General features: G+C 43.8%; 1 protein-coding gene across 10 annotated transcripts in view; it reads right to left on the bottom strand.

The window, feature by feature from the left end:
* The window catches only part of LOC126236693 (oxidation resistance protein 1), a 785,360-nt gene that overhangs the window by 245,646 nt on the left and 513,710 nt on the right, over positions 1-26,004 (bottom strand). For all 10 annotated transcript variants that reach the window (XM_049946190.1, XM_049946189.1, XM_049946188.1 and 7 more), the window contains one exon: positions 391-652. In XM_049946190.1, coding sequence (XP_049802147.1) covers positions 391-652 — 262 coding nt within the window. The remainder of the gene's footprint in view (positions 1-390; positions 653-26,004) is intronic.

The raw sequence follows: 26,004 nt of genomic DNA on the forward strand, positions 1-26,004 counted from the left end.
AAACGAAAAAAATGTAGCATCCTGTGAGGGTAATATCAAAACTATCCTGAGAAAGCCTACTTGCGAAGTTTCAAGAATCTGTTTTAAATGTTTACTCTAGGAATATTCTACAACCCGCTTTGTGCCACATCCGTGGAGATCTTGAGTACAAGATTAGATTATTTACAGAACGCATGGAGGCATTTGAACAATGATTATTCCTAAACTCCATATTGGATGAAATGGGAAGAAACCGCAATAGCCGGTAAGTGGGATGTAACCTGTACTCTGTACTACTATGGTTTGCAGAGCACACATACAGATGTAGTCATAGGTACGTTCAACCGACACTGGCGCGCGGGCACGCTATGCGACCCTAGCGGCCACTTTGGGGCGCGTCTGGACTCACACCTGTCTCTGCAGAGGGCCGCGCGGCGTCAGCGGCGGCGGCTGGCGTCAGCTGGCCGTCCGGGTGCGCAGGCGCCGGCGGCTGCAGCTGCGGCTGCTGTCGGTCCGTTCCCTCAGCGGAGTCCGCGGCAGGCCCGCGCAAGGGTACGCGCAGCACCTGTCCGGGGAAGATGAGGCGCGCGCCCAGCCGGTTCAGCTTTGCCAGCTCCGACGGCGTCGTGTCGAACCGCGCCGCCACGGACGTAAGGGTGTCGTTCGCTGCCACCTGCACAGCCGCGAAACCTACGTCTGTGTCGTAATGCAGCCGAGTCAATAGCACAATACGAAACGTACGATACCAGCTATCACTAGTATCTTGAGTTCGATACAAATAACTTCGTGTATACGCATTCATAAAAATCAGTTGTTTCATATTTAAATATTAGTGTTATACATATTTGAATTAATGTTGAAGAACTTCATTAAAATTTATCTAAATTCGTTTTCATTAATTGTTTCAATACTCTCTTTCAAATTCTGAAGGTGGCAGGGGTAAAATACAGGGAACGAAAGGCTATTCACAATTTGTACAGAAACCAGATGGCAGGTATAGGAGTCGAGGGGTATGAAAGGGAAGCAGTGGTTGGGAAGGGAGTGAGACAGGGTTGTAGCATCTCCCCGATGTTATTCAATCTGTATATTGAGGAAGCAATAAAGGAAACAAAAGAAAAATTCAGAGTAGGTATTAAAATCCATGGAGAAGAAATGAAAAAGTTGAGGTTCGCCGATGACATTGTAATTATGTCAGAGACAGCAAAGGACTTTGAAGAGCAGTTGAACGGAATGGACATCGTCTTGAAGGGATGATATAAGATGAACATCAACAAAAGCAAAACGAGGATAACGGAATGTAGTCTAAGTCGGGTGATGCTTAGGGAATTAAGATTAGAAAATGACACACTTAAAGTAGTAAAGGAGTTTTGTTATTTGGGGAGAAAAATAACTGATGATGGTCGAAGTAGAGAGGATATAAAATGTAGACTGGCAATGGCAAGGAAAGCCTTTCTGAAGAGGAGAAATTTGTTAACATAGAGTATAGGTTTAAGTGTTAGGAAGTCGCTTCTAAAAGTATTTGTATGGAGTGTAGCCATGTATGGAAGTGAAACATGGACGATAAATAGTTTAGACAAGAAGAGAATAGAAGCTTTCGAAATGTGCTGCTACAGAAGAGTGCTGAATATTAGACGGGTAGGTCACATAACTAATGAGGAGGTATTGAATAGGATTGGGGAGAAGAGAAGTTCGTGGCACAACTTGACTAGAAGAAGGGATTGGTTGGTAGGACATGTTCTGAGGCATAAAGGGATCACCAATTTAGTATTGGAGGGCAGCGTGGAGGGTAAAACTCGTAGAGGGAGACCAAGAGATGAATACACCAAGCAGATTCAGAAGGATGTAGGTTGCAGTAGGTACTGGGAGATGAAAAAACTTGCACAGGATAGAGTAGCATGGAGAGCTGCATCAGACCAGTCTGCATCAGACTGAAGACGACAACAACAACAACAATTGTTTCAAAGATGTACCGGCAATTATTATCGACTAAGTTGTAAACACTCTAATTTTATACACTACTGGCCATTAAAATTGCTACACCATGAAGATGACGTGCTACAGACGCGAAATTTAACCGAAAGGAAGAAGATGCTGTGATATGCAAATTATTACCTTTTCAGAGCATTCACACAAGGTTGGCGCCGGTGGCGACACCTACAACGTGATGACATGAGGAAAGTTTCCAACCGATTTCTCATACACAAACAGCAGCTGACCGGCGTTGCCCGGTGAAACGTCGTTGTGATGCTTCGTGTAAGGAGGAGAAATGAGTACCATCACGTTTCCGACTTTGATACAGGTCGGATTGTAGCCCATCGCTACAGGAGGGTAATACGGAACGCCGTGCTGGATCTCAACGGCCTCGTATCAGTAGCGGTCGAGATTACAGGCATCTTATCCGCATGGCTGTAACGGATAGTGCAGCCACGTCTCGATCCCCGAGTCAACTGATGGAGACGTTTGCAAGGCAACAACCATCTATACGAACAGTTCGACGACGTCTGCAGCAGCATGGACTATCAGCTCGGAGGCCATGGCTGTGGTTACCCTTGACGCTGCATCACAGACAGGAGCGCCTGCGATGGTGTACTCAACGACGAACCTGGGTGCACGAATGGCAAAACGTCATTTTTCCGGATGAATCGAGTTTCTGTTTACAGCATCATGATGGTCGCATCCGTGTTTGGCGACATCGCGGTGAACGCACATTGGAAGCGTGTATTCGTCATCGCCATACTGGCGTATCACCCAGCGTGATGGTATGGGGTGCCATTGGTTACACGTCTCTGTCACCTCTTGTTCGCACTGACGGCACTTTGAACAGTGGACGTTACATTTCATATGTGCTACGACCAGTGGCTCTACCTGTCATTCGATCCCTGCGAAACCCTACATTTCAGCAGGATAATGCACGACCGCATGTTGCAGGTCCTGTACGGGCCTTTCTGGATACAGAAAGTATTCGACTGCTGCCCTGGCCAGCACATTCTCCAGATCTCTCACCAATTGAAAACGTCTGGTCAATGTTGGCCGGGCAACTGGCTCGTCACAATATGCCAGTCACTACTCTTGATGAACTGTGGTATCGTGTTGAAGTTGCATGGGCAGCTGTACCTGTACATGCCATGCAAGCTCTGTTAGTCTCAATGCCCAGGCGTATCAAGGCCGATATTACGGCCAAAGGTGGTTGTTATGGGTACTGATTTCTCAGGATCTATGCACCCAAATTGCGTGAAAATGTAATCACATGTCAGTTGTAGTTTAATATATTTGTCCAATGAATACCCGTTTATCATCTGCATTTCTTCTTGGTGTAGCAATTTTAATGGCCAGTACTGTATTATATCTCTGCTTGTCTTCGTCGTGTAACACTCCTATCACAATACTTTCTGCAAACGTGACGTCATTTTGGTGTCGCGCGCGGTATCAACGACCGCAGGAACTGCTATCGACTGAGCTGTCACTTCACTTCATGAACACACATCGGAAATTTGTGAAAACACATCGTTTTTGGTAGGATTTGTTGTAATTATTGTTATAATGAAACGTCGCATGATTTATCGACGGTTACTGCTGTCATACTTTGTACACGAGTACTCTCCCAGGAGTGAGTTGTATTCCTAAATAACTTGCAGTATGCTGGTTCAAGGTAACGACGCAATGAAAATTTATCACAAACACGTCACCCTGTCAGTTAATAATGCACATATGACAAACTTTCAAGAGACACAGTCACAACGAAAACAGGAAGTTATCATGAGATATCCAAATGCTAGTGTAATTGGATGTCTCGTGGTATGCTGACTGGAAGGATGCAGGTAACTTTTTTCGTGTTAGCGTTATTAACACGTTCTGGGAATTTCTTATGAATGTAATACACTTTTTTTTTTTGAATATTCGATGTTATTTAGACTCCCATCTGATTACAGTCCGAAGGATGAAATAAATATTTGGCGATTTCCGAGTGTGTGGATAGGCAGGGACCTAAGAGGGCAGCTTAAATCGCAGCGAGTGCAACGAGGAACAATTATGTATTTATCTGAGTGGTGTCCGTCCTATCGCGGATGTCCGGCTCTATTTTTGTTTCAGTGCGAATGCACAAATATCGTTCCAGCTCCCACGGGAATCAGGAATTACAAGTAGACAGTTCGAAGTATGAGGGACGCTGCACTGCTGCGACAAATTGGAAATTTGGGTCCGTCAGCGACAGCGTCCGGATGGCCCAAGCGATTTAGGCAATCTTTAAAGAGGAGCAGTAAATACGAGTTCGAATAAAGATCTGGCGTAAATTTTCAGCTTTCGCCACTGCGTTACAAAAATGCCCTGTGTGGCTAGCCGTCACGATTGCTCACCCACTCTTCCCCTTTCTTCCTTCCTACATTTCGTGTTTACATGCACATTAACATTCATAGACATCCTTGTCACAAATATTTCGCTTTTTGTCTCGAACATGTGGCGATTTCCGAGCGTGTGGTTAAGCAGAAACGTAAGAGGACAGCTTATACTGCTTGGAGTGAAACGAGCAGCAGCAAAACTCGTATTTTTTCTTAAGTCAGTAGCAATTCCTGCGGTTATCGATACTGCGCGTGAAGTTTAAATGACGTGACGTTTGCAGAAAGTCTTGTGAAGTAAGCGTTATCCTCCGTTGTGCACAGTTTTAGCGGGGGAGTGGTTGGAAATGGACAGTCTTGGCGGGAATGTTATGTGATATGGACGGTCTTGGCGAAATACCTATTGTAAATGGAGCCATCATGGTTCTGTAATACTGCTCAAGGCTAATTTTGTGCTTATTGTTCATTACGCGCAAATATAGTGAATACAGTTGTTCAAAATATAGAAATTTTATTTCAATGAATAATGATTGGGAGCTTGCGGAGTAACACAATCCTTTCACCAGTTAATGTTTCTTCGCATCAGAAACAGGATCCTAGGCCAGCATTATATCCCACCGAAGACAATAAGGCCAACCATGAAACAACAAGGTTTGTGATGTTGCATAAAATTATATATGAATGAGGGATTCGATGCAACTTACTTAAAATAAATGATCAACGTCTCATTCGAAGAAAGATCATTCAACATTAACCACTTGAACAGCCAATTACAGTGTTCCTCGATGGATGATCTCTGTCATATACTGCGTGAACTCTAACTGAATCTACGGAACTTCGGAGCTTGTTCAGTGGATATTTTCTGGGCACTCTCGTATAAGGGACCGGTGGTCTCAGAAGGTTCATCAAAGAGTAATAAAATAATTATGATTTATTTGCTTCGCTACCCCTCTCACCTGCGATTCTGTGAAAATATCTTCACAACATTACAAACTTTTTCAATGTGCAATCCAAAACATACAATACGAAACAAAGAGCGATTTGCAGATTCCCAGGACTGTGAATGTTGCCGTCGCTGCGCGAACAGGTCGGCATATCGTCCTTGCACCAGCCTTTCACAAGGTTCATACAACCGTACACAGTGCCGGTCACAGAGCATTTTTCCACTCAAGCGACATATTTTTAGCGTGTCTCCTCCCATTTTTCCGCGTAAGCGGCCTATCACTTGCCCCCTCCCCCTTCAGCACCCTTCCCGCCCTCATACATTAGTTGCCATTCCTTGACCTCTTAACGAGGGTGGTTTTATAAGTCTGGCAAAAAGCCAAAAAATGTTTCGTGAACAACCCACCTTACTTCTCGACATAGTTTCCTTTGAGGGATACGCACTCGGTCCCGTGATCCTTCAGCTTTTTAATTTCATCGGAAAAATAGGTTCGGTCAAACAGTGCGACATACTTCCTGACTGCAAAAATCACTTCCTCATTTAACGAAAATTTCTTCCCAGCAAGCGAAAGTTTCAAGTTAGGGAACAGGAAGCAGTCACTTCGGGCTAAATCTGGCCAACAGGATGGATGATCAATTCATGAACTTTCGCCACTGTTACTGCTGATGCGTGGGATGGTGCATTATTCTTTGAAAAAGCACTTTTTCGCGTGCCAAACCTGGTCTTTTTGTCAGGCACCCTAAGTTTCAAACAATCCAACGATGAAGCGTAATAGGGTCTAGTTATGGTCCTGCCTTTTTCCAAGTAATCCATGAGGATTATTCTTCGGAAATCCCAAAAACCGTGGCCATCGCCTTATCAGCTGAGAAAATGGACTTTCCCTTCCTTGGTAAATTTTCACCAGCTTCTGTCCACTGTTTTCACTGCCGGTTTGACTCTGGTGTGCAGCGGAGGAACCAGATTCCATCAACAATCACAAATCGGCGTAAAAAGTCTTGCCGATTGCGATTAAACATCGCCAGGTCGTATGTTGAAACGCTGTGCCGGACGCGCTTTTGGTCGACTGTGAGCATCTGCGAAAACCCACCTCGCACACAGATTCTTCATAACCAGTAAACCTTGCAGGGTATTTTGCAATCAGTCAGATGAGATACCTACAGTCTCAGCAACCTCGCGAATTTTTATTCAGCGGTCTTGCGTCAACGTGTCATGGATGTTGCTAATAGTTTCCCTTGTGGTGACCTCAACTGGATGGCTGAAGCGCGTTTCGCCTTCGGTGTGCACGTCCGACCACGTTTCAATTCATTAACCCAAAAATAAATGGTCTTCAATGATGGGGCAGAGTATAAGTCGAGTTCATCCAATTCTGTTTTGCTTTGTGCGGCAGATCAACCCTTCAAATGAAAATGTTTAACAACAGCACGAAATTCTGTTTTCTCCGTTTCCAATCGCAGTTTACACACTGACCAATTCAGATGGTTGCCAACAACGTAGGCGTCAACTACTGTACTTTGTACATTATTGAAATTCTTTATACGATCCTTGGGATAATCAAGCTTACTAGCCATGAAGGCGCAACAATAATGTTCCATTCTTTCCTTGAAAATTACTATTCTTATCCAACCCCAATGTGAAGCGGGAGACTGCGTGCTTTGTAATCCTGTCAAATGTGGCTGCAATTGCGCCCACTGTTAGACGTGGGACCCGTCTTGGCTTACTGCATAATGAAACGGTCATCTACTGTTTTAGCTGGCTGTAGTGCCCACATCTCCCTCACATACCCACCTACATAGGGAGAAATGATCATCAGGATAAAATAAGAAATCAGGGCTCACACAGAAAAATTTAAGTGCTCGTTTTTCCCGCGTGCCATTCGAGAGTGGAACGGTAGAGAGACAGCTTAAAGGTGGTTCACTGATCCATCTGCCAGGCACTTTATTGTGAATAGCAGAGTAATCACGTAGATGTAGACGGAGTAGTGCCTGTGGTTCGGAACGCTGTCAATATACTTCAAACCATGTTGTCAGTAATACCAATTTCCAGGCCTATAAGCGTCAAACTTCGTTCAACCTACTTCACGACTACTCTTGCCCCTGTCAAGTCGTCCAAACGTCTCCGGGCCATGTTGTAATGATGATCACCACCACAGTGCATTGCAACTGCTTGTTGATCGACGCACACCGTCTCCTCCCGTACCTTCAACTGCCTCGTATTGCGGGGCCAGCCCTATTTGGCGCTATAGTCACGCTGAACAAACCTCACGTAATGTCGAGCAGTGTGTGCACGATTGGAAGGCCTCTAGCAACAAGCTCTCCAACTTCCATTCATGTCCACCTAGTTGTTAGTACGTTATGTTACTTTATCGATCTCGTTCTTAAGTTTTGCAGGCCAGTGTAACTTTCACTTTTTCACCAGACACGAATAAGTAAACGTATCTGATGTCACATTTTTTTAACATAACGTAAAATGTGAACACTTACTTGGTCCTTAGTGAGAGAAGAGAGGATTACTAACTCTTTCCAAAGAAGATTGAAGCAAAAGTATCTCCAAAAGAAAGAACAAAAAGAACAAGTTCAATTTCGTACATGCAACAGCTTCTTGACAAACTGGCTTTAACGCTATATACGCAATAAAATTCGCTGCATTAACACTCGCGTGCAGGTAGCTCGTTTCGTACACCAAGCTGAGCTTTATCCAACTTTCAGTTCATTCCAAAGCAATTTAAATTAGCTGCACACAATTTTTTACTGTGGTATTAAAGTAAATGCTCTTATAAATCAAACACTGGGGTCAGCATAAAAGCGCATTTGATGGTTCTAGTTACGCTCACTAATCCAAGCTGCTCGTTGCAAAAGAGTGGCAGGAACAGCTTATAACCCACCTCCGGATCTGGCCCAGTTTTTAAAAGGCAAATGTCACGACATTTTTTTCCCCCGGAGTATCTGCTGCATTGGGGCTGGTGTCTCCATTTTTACGCTTCCGCACCTCAATCGGTAAAAACTGAATCCTTATAATATCACTTTGCTGCTTGTCCGTCTTTTACTCAAGAACGGGTAGTAGAGGTATGAAGTTGAAATTTCATATCACATACTAAGGTCCACAATCGCTTGACGGTGTGAAGAATTTTAACTTCTAAGTCAACGCAACCAAACGATAAGACCATTTATATCGTATGTTTCGATACTCGCGAACTGACTCACCAACAACCACAGATGAACTTTCTATATAAATGTCCCGCCTGGTGGTCTAGAGGTAAAGCGAGTTTCTGCAAACTAAGAGGTCGCTGTATCGAATCTCGATCGAACCACGGATTTTTCAGTCTTCGTTTCATCCAGCCTTCACCTCTCACTGAATCGAGGAGTCCCCAGAAACTATACGCGGTTCGAATTGCACGTTAAACTGTAGGTTGTCTTTCCCCGGTTTGATAACTAGTGAGGGTTTGGGACACGCAACTCGTCGAAGTGGCATCCAACTGAAAGACTTGCACCAGGCACTGAGAGAGAAGAAAATTTTATTATCTATACAGATAATGTTGTACGTAACTCTCAGAGCGCGAGATCTACTCGCTTTTTTCCAGTTTCTGTATCATGAACTTGCTACCATTCACAAAGTCATGGAAAACAGTGACAGAAGTTCAGGACGTCATCGGCTGGAGAACAACGAGAAGCATTTTGGAATATGCGTCTACCAGTTTGTCGGAACTGTAGCGTAATGGCGACATGCTCACTTTTTTTTTAATTATAATATTCACTCGTCTCAGCCTGTGTGTGGAATAACAGCAAATTAGCAAGTCGTGCTCGAAACATAGAGCACTTCAGTTTAAGTTTACCAAGCGTACACTCTACGGGTCATCGATTTTGCTCGTCTTTCGCCTGACTGCAGCACATACCTTGATGTAACAAATTCTGCTTTGATAAGATGCGCTTTTCAAGAATTTTCGAAAAACCTTGGACCAAGTGCTAAGAACCTGTTGAATAATATACGAGAGCGCCAGCTGTCGAGAAACGGGGTTAGAGTAACCGACTAAGGCGGCAGACCAGAATTATCCTCTCTAACCTCAACCTTTCTTTTTGTTATTTCCCACCCAACACTTGTTCGCCTAGAACAACAACAAGTGTAGATGCATAGTAAGGAATCTTGAGAACAATTATCGACACACTCACGACGCGTACCGCAGTGAAGTCAGAGTACTCCTGGTTCGAATAAACTACACGGTACTTTTACTGATTATGCAGCATCAATGGACAGCAACTGTGTCCCCAATTCATTCAACGGGCGTGGTTTATCTGTTGTCCTACCTGCTGTGCAGTCAACTGTTGCGTTTCGATACTATAAGTGATACTTTTGTTAGTCAACAGTTCATTAACTGCTCGGGCGCTCATACGTAACTGTGCACTGGAAAGATTCGCTCACTGTGTTTTGTAAATGGAGTCGTTATCAGGATCTTCAACGGCAACTAAAGAATCATCATACAGGTGTCTGGTGACAGATTAGGAAAAAACACAACTGATGGGACCCGATCGCAGTACCATGAAGGCTTACAATGTGTACAGTCTGGCACGTTGGCCGGTTGTGCTACCTTCAATGCTCGATGGTTAGTACTCTCGTAAGATATTCAACACGTTCGTAGAAAGTTCAACTCTAAATTCGCAGAAAGCCTTGAGAAGCACATTGAACTACAGTAGTCTGTTACATTTACAGATATAATTATGTACAATGACCGTGCGAAATATGATGGAAAGAGGTAACTCGTGTAATTCCCGTCTAGTATAACTACGCTGTCTCACCGTAGACTATTTAATATGCAACATTGTTATTATTATTATTTACGTATCTATCGTTACAACAAACTACAACGTATAGTAACTGACTAAGTGCATGAGCAGTTCCATTCATATTGACAATTATCGTGAAAAGACAGTAGTAGTAGTAGTAGTAATAGTTGTTGTTGTTGTTGTTCAGTCCTGAGACTGGTTCGATGCAGCTCTCCATACTACTCTATCCTGTGCAAGCTTCTTCATCTCCCAGTACCTACTGGAACCTACATCCTCCTGAATCTGCTTAGTGTATTCATCTCTTGGTCTCCCTCTACGGTTTTTACCCTCCACGCTGCTCCCTCCAGTACTAAACTGGTGATCCCTTGATGTCTCAGAGTATGCCCTACCAACCGATCCCCCTTCTTCTAGTCAACTTGTGCCACAAACGCTTCTTCTCCCCAATTCTCATTAGTTATGTGATCTACCCATCTAATCTTCAGCTTTCTTCTGTAGCACCACAGTTCGAAAGCTTCTGTTCTCTTCTTGTCCAAACTATTTATCGTCCATGTTTCACTTCCATACATGGGTACACTCCATACAAATACTTTCAGAAAATACTTCCTGACATCTATACTCGATGTTAACAAATTTTTCTTCAGAAACGCTTTCCTTGCCATTGCCAGTCTACATTTTATATCCTCTCTTCTTCGACCATCATCAGTTATTTTGCTCCCCAAATAGCAAAACTCCTTTACTACTGTAAGTGTCTCATTTCCTAATCTAATTCCTCAGCGTCACCCGACTAAATTCGACTACATTCCATTACCCTCGTTTTGCTTTTGTTGATGTTCATCTTATGTCCTTTCATGACACTGTCCATTCCGTTCAACTGCTTTTCCAAGTCCTTTGCTCTCTCTGACAGAAAATATAAGCAAAACTATACTGAATGTTGGGCTCCATAAGGTTTCCTTTCTGTGCAGCGACCATGGAATATAAAATTATAAAGGATGTAGCAACCAGTAGGGGAAACATAATTTATTTATCTTGTTGCAAATCTATTTCGACTGATATCAGTCATCATCGGTGTATTTTTCTAACCGATACATGCCATAAATAGAAGTAGTGGCCTGTGTAAACACGCGCGCGCCTGTGGGTGGGGAGAAAATGTAGCGTTTGCCCTAGTTGCCCGTTTCGTGAAACACCTGGTTGTTTGGAGCGCGTTTAACAATCATTAGCACGTAACTGCCAGTTATGGACAGCATTTTCTGCAACATATCTGAAACAATGATCATCACAAGGCAGTCTGAACAACGCCTCCGAATTTCACTAGCATCAAAACAGTCACTGATCCCTAGTGGGGAAACGGTGCACTTGTTACATTTCTGGTCAGATAAGAAATTGTCTTCTTCTATGTCCTCTAAACACACAAAAATTTTGTATGCGTGGTTTTTTTTTCAACCCATATATGTCGAAGTTAGCAACTGCAAATAGTTCCTCATCCAAATCAATAAAAATAGACGTTAAGAGGAAAAAACCTGTTACAACAAACAATACGCTCTCCTTTTCCCACAACTTGGACACATGAGCTGTTACGATGAGAGTGCGATAGCTCTGGCACTTATGTGCCCTCGCTATCTTCACGATCGTGTGGATAATTTTTTTCCGAAAGTCTGATCGCATCTCCAATCTCATATATTCTGCACACAAATTTTAGTAGTATTTTGTTGCCACTTCCTTCAGTGATTGTAGAAATTCATCGACTGTTTCTACCTGCTGTGTTCTATAATTAAAAAATTACGCTCAGTAATACTTTCCTTGTTCTTTCTGATAGTGTACAGGTACTTGACAATTGATTAGGCAGTCCCATATATTATCTTGGGCTTTTTGCACTAGGGTCAACTGCAGATTCTCTGTGGATAATAGAAACCAAAATAATTACCCTGTTTCTCTTGAGAACGTGAAAGGCAAAGGTCCCGAGTTCGAGTCTCGGTCGGGCACACAGTTTTAATCTGCCAGGAAGTTTCTACATCTACATCTACATTTATACTCCGCAAGCCACCCAACGGTGTGTGGCGGAGGGCACTTTACGTGCCACTGTCATTACCTCCCTTTCCTGTTTCAATAAGGAGGCAGTCCGCAAAACCTGCGAAGAAAGGAACATACGGGATATACTGGCATGAACGGATAGGATGACAAGTGCTAATAATCAGGCCGTAACTTCAAAGGTATTAGAGCAGTGGTGGTCAAGCTGCGGTCTGCATGCCGACCGATTCAAGTATTCGTGCGGCCTACGGTTCTCGACCATATTTTATAATATTATGGATACAGCAACTAACAGCCGTACCCCAAAACGTCAGATGACGTTAACAGCTCTTTCCTGCTCACAAGCAGTAGTCAATAAAAATACTTAACAGCGACATTAATTTTTAAAGACGTGCTTAATATTAATTAACGTCGAGGAATTCGGCCGCGAGCCAAGTACCTCAGGGGCGGAGGGTAAGCAGCGCAGCCATCGCGGGGTTATAGAATGTGTTCTTGTTTATCTTACACTGCTGGTAACCTTCTGTACGTGTGTGCCTCGTACCTATCAGCTTCCATAGCATAAATTTCAAACGGAAGATACATGGAATCGTGAATGATCATTACTGACAAAGTCAAATTCAAATGCGGTACATATTTGTAGCAAAGAATACGCAATTAAGCTGTAATGCAATGCAATCAGTAGGGGGAAAAAACGACGTTCAAAACATTTAGTATGTACTTGTGACCGCGATGCACACTGCGAAATGTTCAAATGTGTGTGAAATCTTATAGGACATTACTGCTAAGATCATCAGTCCCTAAGCTTACACACTACTTAACCTAAATTACCATAAGGACAAACACACACACCCATGCCCGAGGGAGGACTCGAACCTCCGCCAGGACCAGCCGCACAGTCCATTGACTGCAGCGCCTTTGACCGCTCGGCTAATCCCGCGCTGCATATTGCATAATCAATTTAAATGTAAGTGCACTTACTCTAACTAATCAATTAATCACCTGCTCACACAACACAAAACTTCGCAATAACAGTGTCACAGCTTTGGGGTCTGAGGATGGCAGCACTCTGAAGCTTAACAGTCGACACAGAAGGTTCCCAATGGTGCCGACTTCAGACGATAACTACCTAGGGGACCGGCAGCCAGCTTATCGCGCTCTTACTATAGCTAAGACTATTGGGAGCTGATAACATAATTTTTGTAAGTTAGTAATCAATAAAAAGAGCGATACATATGCGGCCTGGGACGCTGCCCCACGATGTCAGTACTGGCTCTTGAGCAAAAATGTTTGACGACCACTGTACTAGAGGGAGTCGAGGACGATGAATGTTATAGGAGAAGACAGATTGGAGTACATCCAGCAAATAACTGAGGACTTAGAGTGCAAGTATTGCTCTCAGATGAGGAGGCTCTCAGAAGAGAGAAATTAGTGATGTTCCGCGTCAAACCAGTCAGAAGACTTATGACCCAAAAACGGAAAGTTAAAATGCCACTAAGCAGTACACACTGAGAAGATTCATTCAAATACCGCAGACATTTTATGAAGAACCTATCATGTTTTAGTACATTTGAAAAAAATTTCCTAAAAATACTTTTCCCAGGGAAATAAATAGACAAGCCGAACAACCGACCAACACAGATGAAAATGTGTTTGACTTGTGGGAAATAAGAACATTGTGACAAAAATTACACCGAGTGTACGTGAAAGATCGGTATGTAAAGACCACGAGTTTACCGTGACTGCTTGCAAAGGGTGCGGGCAATGTAGATGATAAAGATGTGGGGAAGCTGTAATTGTCATTTCAACCTTTGTTTATTATGTGTGTTGTTAATTTGCATGTAATTTTTTGCGGAAGACTAATACCTATTTATATGAATATTTTATTAACACTCTGATATTATCTGGACGCATTTCAGAGTGGTGTAAATACTCAACGCGTGTGCTTACGACGCACATTTTGACGAGTGTAGTTAAAAGTTAATTCTAAACGAAATGTCAACTCCCAATGTAACAGAATTGATCTGTCTGCCAAATATTTTATCCAGTGACTTACACCTGTTCCATAAATAACGTAACGGTGCCGCAGCACACCACTAGCCTGCCAAAGTAATCTGAACAGATGGAGCGCGACTGCACGCGATCACGCCAAGGCAAAGACTTCCGTTAAGCAACAGAGGCAATAACCGCCAGCAGATACAAAACAGTACAGTATAGGGAAGTGATTGGGGTGAAGAATTAAATCATGTAGCTTGATACCATGTTTCTTTCTAAAAAAATTTCTCTTTTTCGTCAACTTCTACAGACCTGAAGCTGAGTGCATGAAAATGATCAAAATCACCGCGTTTCGCAACAGCGTCTGGCATAAATAGTCCGCGTCAACTCAGTAGTGGTTGTTTTACCTCGAAGCGTTATGTCCGTCCTTATATACGATAAATAACAACGATCAATCCGCCGCTGTCCCATGAACTTCCCAAAACACTGACGATATAGATCAGAAAAATTGAGGCCACTGTGACTTCTACAGTTTTTATAAATTAATGTCACCTCTCAGTTTCTGCCTGTACGTTGATCTCAGAGACGACTGTAGGGATTTTGGCAAACTTTTCACTTATAGTCTGAAACACGCTTTGAGTGGAATACTGCTCTGTAATCCTGTAACAGGGAGTCAATGTGACGAACTTCTCGTGTGTTTTGAACATGATTTGTTCACAGCTTGCTCAATATGAGTCACATTTTTCAGCTGGTTTTACTAAATACTATGAAATTCTCGTAGACAGTAAAGAAAGCCCTAGTGTTACGCTCAACAAACTCCAGTGGCAGACGTTACAAAAGAGGCGTTGTGCACCACGGAGGGGCCTACTGTTGCAATTACGCGTGAGCACTTTTGGGGAAAAGTCTAACATATTACTTCCTTCCACATACATCTCACGAAACGACCATGACCAGAAAATTAAAGAAATTTGAGTCTTATCGACTATCATTCTTCCCACGCGCCAATCGCGAATGGAACACGGAAACGGGGATAAGTTAGAGGCACCAGAAGACCCTCCGCCACACACCGTTAGGTGGCTTGCGGAGTGTGATGTAGATATGTTGGGTAAAGTGACTACTACGAGAGACCAACAGAGCCATCCAGTTTGACGAAGAGGCGTTGATAACATAAGAGCGTATTACAACACACGCGGTTGAATGGTAGAAAGTATGGAAAGAGAGCAACGAAAATAGTTTAAGACATTAATTTACGTGAGTAAAGAGGCAGACATATTAATTACAACCAGAGACTAAGGTGCCCAACAAGCAAAATAGGTATTTTTGACTCAGTTCGAAGCCCATAGCAGCACAAACCGCGTTAAGCTGACAGCAAGAAAGAAGAAACGTGTGAAAATAGACGTTTGCTCTTTATGTGTTGCTTCAGTTATGTCACCTACATCCCAGTGGCATGATTCTGGCAAGATTGCACGGTATCATAATAAACAGAATATTCATCATAAACGAACTGATCAATCTGCAGCCCCACTGCTGATTCGCTACAACGCCTCATGTTTCAAACGTTCCAAGGGCCACTCTCGACTCTCGTAGGTCAGGGAGGCGCTCCTGGAAAGACAAGAGGTGAAAAGGAATCAGCTGCTACCAGGATGGACAGTGCTCTCTCCAATTACTAGTTTCATAGATCAACTTCATCAACAGTTTCGGAGCGCGTGACAACGGCAGCAGCTTTGCTGTACTAACAGCAGATTGGCAGCCGAGGCTTTCAGACTCCTGCGTACGACGACCTACCCCAAAACGGCAACTTTGTTACCCCAACCGACAGATGTGTTAAATCAAGCAGAGAATCGTTCCTTCTTCGACATCGTCCAAATGCGATATCGCAGTGTCTGTGTTGTTCAGAAGTACGAAGCAGTGTTCCTCTGACATGGATGGATGTGCCAAGGACTATCGCCGTTATGAAATACATGGAATGTATTCGCGGTTGCGAAAACGGATAACCATCAGCTGTATAACGCAATTACTATGAAAGTTTGAACAATGACTCTTAACGCAGATTTCACGCTTATCGTCTGCGATTATTAGCCGAGCACGCTCAACGGTCAAACACAAACTTCTACAGGGGATAGGGTTTATTAGTAAGGGGTTGGACCTCCATTTTCCCGTAATACAGCTGCGATTCTTCTTGGAATAATGTCATACAATGACAGTATAGTCTCCACTGAAATGTTATGTCGCTCTACGATCAGGACCTCTTCTACTCCGGTAGTGACGAGGGAGGCGCCAATCTGCTCCGGAGTCTGCGCTCCCATACCGCCAACAAGGGTTCGATATTGTCGAAGTCCAGGGACTGTGTTGGCCAGGGAAGACGCTGCAGTTCGGGAAGACGCTGCAGTTCAGTTGCATGCTCCTCATATCACGACAGTACTGTCATGGCTGTGTGAATAGGTGCATTATCGTCCGGAAATTTGGCATCATTGTTGGGGAACAACATCTGAATCATGGGGTGCACCTGGTCACCTAAAATGTGCACATAATCGTTGGCTGTAACACGGCAGTTGAGAGTAATGATGGGATCAACAGAATACCTGATATGGCTGCCCACAATGTCGCACTTCCACCTCCATGGTTAACCGTTGGCATAAATCAATCAGCATTGTAGGCTTCTTTTGGCATTCTCAAGACGTAAACCCGGCCCGATGTTTGAAATAACGAAAAAGTTGACTCGTCGGACCATATTACGTGTTTCCACTGATCAGCCGTCCGGGATTAACGTTCCTGGCACCCAGTTTGACGCTTCTTTGCGTTGGTTGTCGCCACTAATGGTTTCGGTATAGCAGCTCGGCCATAAATATTCGCTTTATGGAGTTCCCGACGGACAGTGTCGAGAGATACGGGGTCTCTAAGATGGCTACCGAGTCTGCAATCACTTAAGCCGCCGTAGTTTTGTGTTGTTTTGACAATTCGTGTTAGCGTACGACCACCTCTTATTTAGTTTTGATTTGCGCCCACTATTACATTTACACGATATTGTCTTTCCATGTTTTGTGTAGGCTGTCATCACTGTTAAAACAGTTGCTCTTTAAACGTTTAAAAACTTGGCTGTCTTGGTTACTGATGCTCCAGATAGTCTAGCTCCCATAATCTGCCCTCTTTGGAACTGTGTTAGTCCGTACTAAACACGCACAGTCCAGCGTGACACGTGCCTTACCTGCGTTGTTGACCGTCTGACACAACCATCCCATTGCTAGCACTGTTCATATTATTTTGCCTATTCCCTGTACATATCGTCAACCACGCGACTACAACTGCACTCTCACATTCATTATGTATATACCCGTACAGGAGAGACATTTTAAACCATTGTATAGGAATATACGTAATAAATGTACGAATGCAGGTTGTAGACGCGTTGTCTGGCCTTGGAACGTGCTCGGATAGCCTAATGGTAACGCGACCGTTCCGAAAACCGGGTTCTAATCCCGATCCGGCACAAATATTCACTGTTGTAATTTCATTATATAGCTGATGGCTGTCCATATTCTCAGCAACGAATACATTTCATGTGGTCCAGTACGTCGCGTCCTGGAACCGCTTGCATAGCAAAGGCCCTATACCGTGTACACCGCGTTAAGGACGTACTTTCTGACATCGTGCAGCTACCAAGGATGAGAAGAGGACTGTTAAAACCATTATCATCAAATGATGGAAGCGATCACAGTCGTTATATAAAACACCGAAGTAGCAATACCACTTTCTTTTTTAAAAAAGAAAGGTATCACGCTTCGCTGGTGGAACCAGTTTCTCACACTCCACTGCGAATACGACAAAAAACTGCATCCTGCATCAAATTTGTAACTTCCTGTAAGCCCTACTTGGCGGTGGATTCATGTTTAGGACTGGTTATTGTCCGTGGAGGACCACATTTGTTGCCTCACGCAACCCGAAGTAAACGTGATTCTATTACAGAAACACACATTCTCTGACATATATTGACATGAATAAGGGACCATGTCATGCCGTTATGACTGTTCAAGACGTTGGTTGGATAACTCAGGGCTGGCTCAATTCTGGATTTAGACTATTTCCCGGTATCGAAACAGTATGTGCGGGTCGTTCCGTGTAGTCTCTCAGGGCGTGACACCGTGACCATTTCAGAATTTAATCATATTTGTTGCTTGGAGACATAAATGTCTTAATACTCTAAGAGTCAAACAGTACTGTCCGAGCTATAACAATTTCTGATAAACTCAGGTTTGAAAGCTCACGGGTACGTACCTGTTCTTCAATCACGCACCAATTTTCGTTTTTTGAGAGAAAAAACACTTTTCCATGCTGTACTTTCGTGTTTTTTCGTTTTTACTGGGACAGTACAGACTATAGCTTGTGCACTGTAACACTTCAGTGCTAGTATTAAGTATAAATAATAATGAAAAGCCGTTTTTTATTGCCGTTTCTAGTTCTTATCTCCACTTAAAGATGACTCCATCGGGAAAAAGAAAATCAAATTTGATCCACTTCAAAGTTCTGGGAAATTGTTCTATCTGAACTTCATTTTTTGCTGAAATGTTTTCATATCTAGTAGCACTCTTAGATGCCAAGATAAATACCTTGTGTCACTTTATTCATTGGCAAAAAATAAAATTAAAATGCCACTTTCACATATCATCCACATTCGACGCTATGGGAAACTGGTAAATAATAATCATGTTTATATTTTGAAAAATCAAACCTAAAGTACTCGTGATTGACATGTAGGTCAGAGCGTATGTTGTACTAGCGCCAGTACCGCCAGAACGTTAAGTTAATGTCGACTGTGATACTTAAACACAATTCTGATTACAATATCTTGCTGGAAAAGCCATATTTGATACGAACAACAACAAACTTTATGACGATTGTTTGTCGAATGCCTAAGAAAGGACGCTGTACAAGAATTCAGTGCGCAGAAATCTGAGAAGGATCTGAAAGAGGATGCCGGTATCATCAGCATCAGCATTTATCAAATGACGCTGGTTTCGGGGTAAAAAAGCAACATAAAAAAGTGTGCTTTGTAAACAACTCGCCTTACTTCTCTACATAGTCGCCTTTAAGGGATATACACTTGGTCCACCAATCCTCCAATTTCTTCAGTGGCAAAAAGGATCTGTCTAACACTGCAAAATATTCGTTGACTGTATTTCACTTCCTCATTTGATGAAAATTTCTCCCCAAAAAGCCCAAGTTCTAGTTAGCGAGCAGGTAGCAGTGGCCTGGGGCTACGTCTGGATGAGGAACCTATTCACCGTTGATGTTTGGGAGTGTGCATTATCCTGGTGAAAGAGCACCTTGCTGCGTTCCAGCGTTGGTCTTTTTTCACGCAACAAGTCTAAACGATCCAGCAATGAAGCATAATACGGTCTATTTATGGTTGTTTCTTTTTCCAAATAATCGATGACAATTATTCCTCGGGAATACCAAAAAGCAGTGATCACCACCCTGCCAGCTGACAAAACGGTTTTTCCCTTCTTGTTCTGACTGCCCTTTTGGCTCTGATGCGTAATAATGGACACAGATTTCATCAACAATCACAAATCCGCGCAAAAAGTGTACCAGATTGCGATTAAAAATCGCCAGACACTGAGTTGAAATGTTTTGCCGGATGCGCTTTTGGTCGACTGTGAGCAATCGGGCATCAACTTTGCACACATCTTCATCAAGTCCCCTTCGCCCACGACATTATGCACTCGCTCCGTGGAGATGCAGCAGTCTCACGATCTTTTAACCGGCAGTCTTGCATTACCATATCATGAATTCCGTTAATGAATACCTTTGTGGCGACATCAATTGGACGCCCAAAGCGCGCTTCGTCTTCGGTGCTTGTCCGATCATGTTTTACTTCATCACTCATTTACTTTGTAAATGATGGGACAGAGTCCAAGTGAATTCCATACAATTCTGTTTTGGTTTGTGCAACAGTTGAACCATTCTAAGGAAAACGTTTAGTAATAGCAAATGGCTCTGAGCACTATGGGACTTAACATCTGTGGTCTTCAGTCTAGTAATAGCACGAAATTCTGTTTTCTCTATTTCCAACCGCAGTCGACATACTAAGCAATTCAGACTGTTGTCAATAGTGAACTGTACGCGGTACATTGTTGAAATTCTTTATAGTATCCCTTAAATAATGAAGCTTACCATCCAAGATGGCGCAACAAACATTATCTATTCTTTCATAGAAATTTGCCAGACCTATCAAACCACCTCTTATTCATTGGACCTGTTCCCCGAGGAAAGATACGTACGGTTCTTTGTTGCGGTAAAGAAGGTTACAGTATTCATTTACTTGAGTATGTTGAAGATTTGGCTGTTTATAAAACCGAAAAGTTTATTTTTTAACAGGGCGGAACACCATCGCTCTGGTACCTGCAGTGAATGCTGCAACTGCGTACATGCTCTTCACAGTAAGGAAGAGTGACTCGTCTGGTGGATAGCGCATTGAACATCTGTGAAAGGTATATTAAAACCTCTATCCTACACGTAATTATAGGAAGTAACCCAAGGTTCTAAGCTCGTGTGAAATATAAGGTTGTAAAAGTAGACAGTCGTTTTTCAACAAAATCTTCTTTGTGCTATGTCCAAGTTGAAATCCATCTTCTGTGTTCACTAATGCGGAAGATATGCGATAATCTTGTGATAGTGAATTAATCTTTTTGAATCACCACGCACGTTTTTACACCGCAGTTACTTAAATAATGGTCATTTTAGTGATACATAGGTATAAAATGGTGGTATTCGAATGGAAAATTATTTTAAACAAGATTTGAATGCCACCTAATTTGTAGGCAAGGGGGCTCTGAGACATAATAGGAAGATGAAGACATGTCATCAACGCTCCATACATCTGTCTCGTTTGGCAGGCGAAATCCTCCGCCGGAAGGTATTTTACGCCCAATTTCTTCGTTATCTCTAAGATGCCTGTGAAATTTAATTTACTTTTCTGTTGCAGAAAATTCTCCAAATTTACAGCGCTTAAATTTGCCTCATTTTTATAACACTCGTAGAGTAATATTTTTCGTATACTTTCGTGGCGGAACACTTCCACTTTATTAGGTGAAAACAATGTATCAAAATTTAAACAGTGTTCTGCGCACCATTTCTTTCCTCTTTCCTCTTACCTCTTCCCTGCGCGCTTCATACTCCGGCTTCGGAGGCGCCAGCTACTCTGAAAAACCTGTTCACGTTATCAGTCGTGTCAGCAGAAGCGTGTCAGTTCGAAAATCCGTCTGCTTTACAAACAAGATAATAGAGTTCTGAGACTTGCAACCGACCCATCGCTGCCTCCCATCTCTTGAGTCACGCAGAACAGCTGAATCAAGGTAGACGCCAGCCGATTCAGACCATTGATAAAACGAATCCGGTACTCTCAAGCTGTTCCTCACCTGGATGTAGTCATTTTATCCCAATTAGAAGTAGCTGTATTTCATAAGGAAAACAGCTGTCCAAGTGTTACGATCGTTACACCTGTGTGCTTTACAAAGGAAGCATTCCTTTATCTGCCTTCAGCGATTTAAGGAACCTACTCGGAACCTGAATCACGGAGGACGCAGCACTGGGATTTTAGACCAACCCTATCGATTGCGAGTCCAATGTGCTAATTCTCAACCTCCCTCGGTACGGTTTTTCGGAGCTGGGGTCACAACACGTAGCAAACTGCTGGGGTAGCCTTGCATGACAAATCTCAAGCAGCACGGGTAACTCACATTTCTTTCCAGAGTATCAATAAAACGCAGGCTGAAATATCAGTGCCACGTCGGACGCAACAGCTGCGATTTTACACCGAGGCTAGTACTGTATCGTCAACAGATGGGCAGTTAAACAGCCAGAGTGCGCCGGTTTATCATTACGGGGCAGTTTTTCCAGTATGGCGTGTGTATCTTCGCGTAATTTAAATATAGTCGAAACTTCACTATTCACATAGCACAGAAGAACTTATTACTATGTTTCAGCCGCCGTACAATTTTAAAAAAAATGTTTTACAACAAAGGAAAAGACTTGGTTTCTGCACAGGGGCAATTTTTACGGGAATGTCAAAACAACAACTGTGAGATGGCAATGAATTCAAACAGGACAAAACAGAACGAAAATAGTTTCATATTGTGAGCAGGTGTTCATCCTTCGGTAACTGTGGTCACTCCTGATCGTGAAACAAACTATAACACATACAGTAGTCTAAGCTGAAGGCTACGTAATTGGACTTGTCCCATCACATATTTCACAATCACAGGTGAGTGAAGACGGAGAGTTTTAAATAAATGTCGATGACGTCAGTTTACTGCTACATCCAAGAGCACATTCTTGCAAGTTTAAAAATGCTGTCACTTCTCGACGAAACCAAAATTGACACCAAGTCGGGACGCTTTCAGAGAACACTACTGGTGTGGAACGTACATTGCTGTTAGTTTAAATCTGTGCGCCGGATCAATATATTCACCTGGGAGCTTCGTCCTTCGCGGGCAATTGCTCTACCGACTGAGCTATGAACGACGCACTACTCACGACCCGCCCTCAGAGGTTTGGTTCTGCTAGCACCTCATCTGTTACGCAGAAGTTAGCCTGCATACCTTGCGGGACTACCACTCCTGAAAGAAAGTATCCCGTGCAGTAATAGTTTAGCCACTGTGTAGGGCATGGTTTCCAGAAAGAATTTTTACTCTACAGAGGAGTTCAACTTCCCAGATGGTTAGAAACGAATGAATATTTAACTCTGCACTCGAGTGTGCAGAGCTTCCTTAACCAACTGTGTGCTAGACCGAGAGTCGAACCCAGGACTTTGGCCTTTCGCGAGCAAGTACTCTTGCGACTCAGTTACCCGAGCAGGACTCACAACCCGCCACCACTGCTTCACTTAGCCAGTACCTTATCTCCTACCTTCCAAATTTTACAGAAGTTTTCCACCAAACTTGCAGGAGTAGCACTCCTGGAAGAACGAATGATGCGTAGACATGACTTAGCCACAGCCTGGGGGATGTTTCCAGATAAAATTTTGCAGTCTACAGTGGAGTGTGCGCTGATATGAAACTGCACTGACGGAAAAAATCGCAGCACCAAAAAGTAATGTGAAGTAATGAAATTTGGAGAATACATTTGTCTATGTAACATATTTATGTGATTAACATTACAAGATCACAGGTTGATCTAAGCGCAAGACAAGCCATTGCAAATGACAAACAAGCACTCCGTCTTCAGGCTACAAGTGGGAAATCGGAACCATCCGACCGCCGTGTCATCCTCAGTTGATGCATATAGGAGGGGCGTGTGGTCAGCACACCGCTATCCCGGTCGTTACGATGGTTTTCTTTGACCGGAGCCGCTACTACTCGGTCGAGTAGCTCCTCAACTGGCATCACGGTGCTGAGAACACCCCGAAAATAGCAACAGCACATGGCGGCTGGATGGTCATCCATCCAAGTGCCGGCCACGCCCGACAGCGCGTAACTTCGGTGATCTCACGGGAACCGGTGTATCCACTGCGGCAAGGCCGTTGCAAATGAGAAACGCTGGTACATTAGTAACCGGTTTAACCACCAGAGCACTGAATGCAACACGCCAATGTGCGCGCATTGTGCTGTACAGGTGCCGTATGTCAGCTCGTGGCATGGACTTACATGCCTGTTGCATTTGGTCAATAGAGGGATGGTGAAGGCTGGTTGTGGAAGACGCTGGAGTTGTCGTTCGATGTTGTCCCGTCTATGCTCGACTGGAGACAGGTCTGATGATCGAGCAGGCCAAGCCAACATGTCGACACACTGTAGAGCATGTTGGTTTACAAGAGTGGTATGTGGGCGACTGTTATCCTGCTGGAAAATATCCCCTGGAATGCCGTTCATGAATGGCAGCGCAACAGGTCTAATCAGCAGTCTGACATAGAAATTTGCGTTGAGAATGCGTGGGATAACCACGAGTGTACTCCTGCTGTCATACGAAATCGCACCCCAGCCGGTAACTCGACGTGCAGCTCGTCCAGTGTGTGTAGCACACGGACAGGTTGGTTGCAAGGCTTCAACTAGCCTCCTCCTCACCAACACTCGCCCATCACTGGCACCGAGGGATAAACAGCTTTCATTAGAAAACAACAACAGATCTCCATCCTGCCCATCAATGAGCTCTCGCTTGACACCACTGAAGTCGCCAATGGCGGTGATTCTCTCTCTCTCTCTCTCTCTCTCTCTCTCTCTCTCTCTCTCTCTCTCTCTCTCTCTCTCTCGTGCTACGTGGCCGTCCGGAAGCCCATTTCTTGCGACCGCACTATCTCGTAACCGCAGCTGCCAGCAAATACGAGGGTTGGAACTTAAATAGTGGCAATTTATTCACAACCGATTCAAAAGAGTTACGAGTTTGCTCCTGTTACTGTCCTTCAAAGAAGTCAGCAGCGTTGTACAGAACCCGTTGCCAGCGATGTGGAAGGCGTAGTATACCGTTAGCAGAGTCTGTTCAGTTGATGGTGCGAATGGAGCGGTCTACTGCCTGTCGAATCTCGAACAGTTCTGAAGCGAATCAAAACAAAGTCCGGGGAGTATGGTGGATGGTACAGTACTTCCCAGTCCAATCGACCGAACAGAGCAGCCACAGCTTGCGCTGTATGCGCCCATGCATTGTCGAGCAAAATGATGGGTGGGTTGCACAGAAAGTGTCGCCGCTTGTTTCGCAAAGCTGGTCGCAGGTGATGCTTCAAAAACGAACAGCAATACTGTGCATTGACTGTCTGCCGTGGAGGAACGTGATGCGTTAGGATAACACCATCACAGTGGTAACAGTCGTACACGAGAATCACCATAACTTTACACCGCTCCATTCGCACCATCAGCAGAACAGGCTCAGTTAACGGTATACTACGGCTTCCACATCGCTAGCAGCGGGTTCTACACAACGTTGGTGATACTCGGAAGGACAGTAACAGTACAAACATGTAATTCTTTTGTATCAGTTGTGAATAAATAATTGCCACTATTTAAGTTCCAACCCTCGTATGTACAGTGGCTACATTCCTGCCAAGTCTTTCTGCACTATCGCAGAAGGAACATCCAGCTTCTCGTAGCCCTATTACACGACATCGTTAAAACTCAGTGAGGTGTTGGAGTCTTCATAGCCTTGAAGGCATTCTTGACTAACATCAACTCACCACGTCCGATTTCATAGGTAAGTAACTCTCACGACCGTTACATTCAGTGTTAAAGCAAATCAGATTTGCAACCTCGCAGTGGTGCTACTAGCGCCACTTTAAGCAACTGGAGCGCAATTTGAACAGACATCTTTCAGATGTGGAAACACCTGTACCATCTTTAGTTTATGTTGCACTACTCCTCCCTGGTGTTGCGACTTTCCCCGTCTGTGTATAACACACTTACGCTGTTTCATATTATAAATGCGAGCCAGACTAGTACTCGAATTTATTGAAACCGAGAGCAAACCTGATGATGTCCGACGCTGTTTTGGGCACAATGTCAGGAACGAAAAGGTTTCAGGCACCAAGAGCATGTATCCCGCAAGATTCCAGTAACTAACCACAGTGAACCGAGACTCGTCCCCGGTAATGCTGCCTTTCGCGTGGATTAGCTCCACTGACCGAGCTATCCACCAACTACAACTCATGATCCGTCCTTCGACGTTCATTTACTTTTCAGAGTTCTCACTGTTATTTTCAAATGTGGTGGGGGAAATGGCAGGACGTGAAGACGACGACTGACTCGATCGTCGCAATACTGTACATATAAATAGAATCAACAACTGAGCTGTACGCCGGAAAGCACACAATCGATCATGTGGAGAAAGCCTACGAGGCTACAGAAGTAGTATAGTTTGACTAATGTTCTGCAGGTAGGAGGGACACTTAGACAGGTTTGGGAGGAGGTGCCGGTTACAGCCTTGACCCGCGGCGCTGAGGACGCCCAGGCTGACTCACGCTCTGCCGCAATCGAAAATTTAT

This window comes from Schistocerca nitens, chromosome 2, assembly GCF_023898315.1.
Source record: "Schistocerca nitens isolate TAMUIC-IGC-003100 chromosome 2, iqSchNite1.1, whole genome shotgun sequence".
In the NCBI taxonomy this organism is placed as follows: Eukaryota; Metazoa; Arthropoda; class Insecta; order Orthoptera; family Acrididae; genus Schistocerca; species Schistocerca nitens.